Below are 5000 nucleotides of genomic sequence, written 5' to 3' on the forward strand. Positions count from 1 at the left end.
AACCCATGAACTCTTGACCAATTCTGTCAAGTGTGGTTAAGCGTCAGAAGGGTCGATCGGCTACTCAATTCAATTCAATTCAATTCAATTCAATTGGCTTTATTAGCATGACTGTTCTTTTACAGTGTTGCAAAAGCAGTGCTGTATAGAAATAATAACAGTAATTGCGATAATACTCACTGGGCTGTGAGGTGTCGATGGGCAGACTGTGGGTGGAGGTCCTGGGGTCCATGCTGTCAGGGGACTGACCGTCGATCTCATTCTTCAGTATCATCCAGCTGGTCCTGGTCTGGAGACAACAGTTAGGAAAGACCATGAGAATAGGACAGACAGACAGACAGATACACACACACACACACACACACACACACACACACACACACACACACACACACACACACACACACACACACACACACACACACACACACACACACACACATACACACACACACACACACACACACACACACACACAAATGAATAAATAAACAGACAGACAGACTGACAGAAACACACAGAAATGGACAAACAAATAGAGAGATAAACAAGTAAGATGACGGATAGAAAGATGGAGGAATTGACAGATTCATTCATTCATTCTTTTAGACTTAGAGATACACTGACAGGTTCAAGGATAAAGAGACAGATGAATGGATGGATGGATGGATTCAGTCATTCATTAATGTATTCATTATTTTACACATACAGATACAGAGACAGGTTTATTGATAAAGAGACAGATGAATGGATAGATGGATGGATGGATGAATGATTTCATTGATTGATTGATTGATTGATTCATTCATTCATTCTTTCATTCATTCATTAACACATACATAGATTGACAGAGAAAGGTTTATGTGTGCTAATTCGTTTTGACTGACAGGTTTACCTTTCGGTCGATTTCGTCTCCATCCTGCCATGATGTTCTGGACGCTGAAAGACAGTGACAGTCAGACCACAGCGGGAGAGAACACATTCACCAGGCTGACCACTACTGGTGCTACGCACAACACAGTCACTGGAAACAAATGGGGCTATCACTGGTGCCAACACAAACTGAACATCCCATTGAACCACCTTTACACTGATAGGAGGGATCGGTGAGTGTTAGAGGCAGACATCAAAGTATCAAAGGCAGGGCATTCAGACAGGACAGTGGGGTGAAAACATCCTCCTACTCCATCGAAAGAACGCAGACAGTGGGGGGGGGGTGAGTAGGAAGAGTAATTTCCGTCACGGAAATGACAACACATCAAACACACACAAACAGACAGTGGAACAAGTGAGGAACCCAAAACAGGTCAGTCAGTTTCATAAGCAACACAACACAAACACACACACAAGAAACACAAAACACGCCGAGCGAGTCGCATCCCCAACCAATCACAAGGGGCACGCAAGGGGTGGCATACCAGTGCACACACACACACACACACACACACACACACACACACACACACACAAACAAAACACACGATTCCTGAAACAGAAATGGGTTTACACCAGATGACATCACCACCGAGTGGCATTCCAGAGGCGTTACTGGGGACAGATGGGCTGTTATGGGTTGCAGGGACTGAGATGGACACGTTGCTGACAGACACAAATGGATTGAGGGAATAAGATGAAACGAAAGGAGGAAAAAACAAACATGACAGGGTTTCCACATCAGGCTTGCAGGGCTCAACACCATGGCTAAAGATATGATCCGAACACTGGTTAGAAGTAGGTGAAGTCACCAGCATGTGGATCTTTTCAGTTTAGCGCGTAGATTTTTTAGAAGTTCTTCAAATGAAACCCATTCAATTGTTCCGAGGGAATCCGTGCAATGCTACAGTAAGAACCTCAGTGTTTTGAAAACCTGGGTCGGATCAGAATGATCCCAAAATGACTTCTGAGTGTTTCCCATTGACAGTAAGAACTAAAAGAGGCCTACGTTTGGAACTAATATCAATTTGCCTTTGAGCAATACCATGGAGAAGAAGCCATTAGGAAGACAAACACTACTGTGTGTTGACCTGTGGTGGAAACATACTTTAGGAGGATGGTTCAAAGGTCACCAGGCACCATGGCGACAGGCGACATGCAACACAACGTGCTGAGGTGGATTTAAAGGAGAGCAGACTGTACCATGCTGTTTGTAGATAGGGGGCTTTCTATAGATATTATCTTTGACCTTAGTTTCTAAAGATGGGAGGATAGAGAAGGAGAGAGAAAAGCAAATGAGGACAAGAAAGACAGAGAGAGCAAGAGAAATAGAGAAAGCACGAATGAAGCAAAGATGATAGAGAAGAGAAAAAAGAAAGAAAAACAAGAAAATGAAGAACAAAGCATGAGTTAGCTGTTATTGGAGGATGAAAGAGCAAAACCAGGGAGAGGGGAGATTTATTCACACAATGAGAAATAGAGAGACATGAATCTTCATCCTCATCGTAATCATCTTCATCATCATTCATTATGAGAATTTCAACCCATCACTTTCAAAATGCAATGAGATGTGCCTTTACAGACTCATAACACAACTAAGGGGAGAGTAGAATGACTTACTGACAAACACGGGAACATTTGATGTTTCATGTCTACAGAACCAATATGGCTTCCCCTCCACAAAGCCTTTCATTCCCAGCCAGTGACAAATTAAGAATTAACTAAATACAATTTGGTGTAATATAGCTAATACACCTAGCCGATCATTTTGTACTTCAGGGACCGCAAACAAGTGTGGATTGTTGCTTCAAGCGAGATCTTGAAAAACAAAAATGAGCAGTCCATGCAGAAAATTCATAATGTGGTCCTCAGAGAGACTAAAATAGCAATTACAGACTTCACAAAGAACTCCCCCAATTAAAATCTACTTTGATTACAACTTCGAACAAATAATATAAACATAATCAGCCACATAAACTCGCCCTAGGGGACTTCAACGATTAAACGAGGACGCAGACGAAGTAAAGAAACATTGCCTCACTGTAGTTAATGAGTGCAGTATGTTTGTCACAAGTGTGTTTAATTTAATTGAGCTGAAATGCTTAGATAGCACTGCCTTACATTCAGGCTTTCCCAACATTTATCTTTTTTTTCTCTTGTCTTTTTTTCGTTCTTTAAGAGGGAATGACACATTTAACACACACACATGTGAGCCATTGTCTTACTGTTTTAGGGACTGCCAGCCCTGGAAACAACTGACTTCATAAAAAAATCAATAAATACAATAGGGTTAGAAAACATATTACATCAATGATTGTTTGGGGTTCCTTTCAACTGAGATCAAGACATGGGAGGGGGGGTCTGGTTTGCGAGTGTGCAGCAGTATTGTTCTCTGAGAAGGGCACCCCGGAAAAAAAACATGTGCGAGCTGCGTTCTAGGCCCTAGAGGTCACAGCCATTGAGCTGTAAATGTAACATTTCAACACCAATTATCCACTGCCTTTGTCTGACCGCCGTGCAGAGTCCAGGGTGTTCTGGAGGAAGGAGAGTGCCTGACCACGACCCTGTCATCAAGTCACCGTGACAACTGTGGCGGAGGCCTAAATATGTCTTCATGCGGCATTTTTCCTCAAACAGATTAAAGATTCAGTCAGACTACATGCAGGAGATACAGATACTTATCAATGTGTGTGTGTGTGTGTGTGGGTGTGAAGAGAAAGAGAGAAAGAGAGATAGGGAGAAGAAAAGAGAGAAGAAACTGAACATAGACTGTATTTAACATAGAGGAAGAGATGGCAAAGTAGGAAGAAAAGAGAGAGGAAGAAAGAGAGAGAGAGAGAGAGAGGGAAATAGAGAGAGGAGACAGAATGAGGACACAAAGACTCCCACTGCAGTTGTGGAAGATTACCTGGATGGCAAGGCATTACGAGACCACATGGAGAGAGAGAGAGAGAGAGAGAGAGAGAGAGAGAGAGAGAGAAAGAGAGAGAGAGAGAGAAAGAGAGAAAGAGAGAGAGAGAAGGAAAAGAAGAGGACACGTTGGGAAGAGGTCAGCATGTGAGAGACCACAAGCACAAGCCTGAAGTCACAGTCGGAGCCAGCGTCGTCGCGGTGGGCCTACCTGGGATGTGGAAGTGGCGGGGCGCCGCAACGTACGTGGAGGAGGGGGACTTCCCGTCCGAGTAGGTAGACAGACTGGGGGTACTCCGACCACTTTCACTACCTCCAGACGCAAGGAGAAGGGGTTGGGGGGGGGGGGGGGGGGAGTGTGTGGCAAAATAAGAGCACAAATAGGGAGATATGGTATGGGGGAGAAGAGAGAGGAGCAGGAGAGAGGCAAGTTAGGCTGCAATTTCACATCCAAAAGCATTAAATCAGTCCAGACCTCATGGCCCAGCGTGTTTGCGACATGGTTGACAAAATTCAACGCGACACTTTCTGACAACATGTTTTTACGAGGTGTCGACGATGAGCCGCTCTAGTTCCGTCACGTCTTGCGTGTTTTGCAAGCCTGCGTCCATGTGGTTGTAAAAGATAGCCTGGTGTTTTGCTGGGCTGGACCGATTGGATCCATCTGAGACGGCCGGTCCTGCGGACCATGTGTGGTTCGGTGACACTGGTGGATGCTGGGGGGCATTCTAATGGCCACAAGCTGTTGGACAGTGCGCTGGAGTCGCAAACAGGCTGGGACCATGAAATCACTGGCACCTTACAGGGCCAGCACTTATAACTCTCTACACAAAGGGTCTTAATAGAGGGAGAGAAAGGCAGAGAGAGATAGAGAGAAAGAGAGAAAGAGAGAGAGAGAGAGAAAGTGAGAGGGAGAGATAGAGGTTATTACTTCAGTAAGAGTCCTCATTCCTCTTCCCTTTGTGTGAGGAACCAAACGCTGAGCAAAGCTGTAGTTATAAGATCATGAAGTCATTCATGACACACACGCACATACTCTTACACACACCACACGTACATGCAATGCATGCACACAGACACACACAGTACCAAATGTTCCAGAGAAGCATACTTTATCAAACTTTCTCTCTCTCTCAGACACACACTCTCTCTCTCAC

General features: G+C 44.4%; 1 protein-coding gene across 5 annotated transcripts in view; it reads right to left on the minus strand.

Moving 5' to 3' along the window:
* The window catches only part of ablim2 (actin binding LIM protein family, member 2), a 78752-nt gene that overhangs the window by 13116 nt on the left and 60636 nt on the right, over positions 1–5000 (minus strand). For 4 of the 5 annotated variants that reach the window (XM_076289216.1, XM_076289212.1, XM_076289214.1 and 1 more), the window contains exons 13-16: positions 4055–4156; positions 2137–2190; positions 896–939; positions 181–289 (exon numbers count right to left, since the gene is read on the minus strand). In XM_076289216.1, coding sequence (XP_076145331.1) covers positions 181–289; positions 896–939; positions 2137–2190; positions 4055–4156 — 309 coding nt within the window. The remainder of the gene's footprint in view (positions 1–180; positions 290–895; positions 940–2136; positions 2191–4054; positions 4157–5000) is intronic. The other variant, XM_076289215.1, reaches the window with a different exon arrangement.

Source organism: Alosa pseudoharengus, unplaced genomic scaffold (assembly GCF_046254945.1).
Source record: "Alosa pseudoharengus isolate Yale_2024_CS ecotype anadromous, Long Island Sound unplaced genomic scaffold, YU_APseudo_1.1 YU_APseudo_1.1_scf_17, whole genome shotgun sequence".
Taxonomy (NCBI): domain Eukaryota; kingdom Metazoa; phylum Chordata; class Actinopteri; order Clupeiformes; family Clupeidae; genus Alosa; species Alosa pseudoharengus.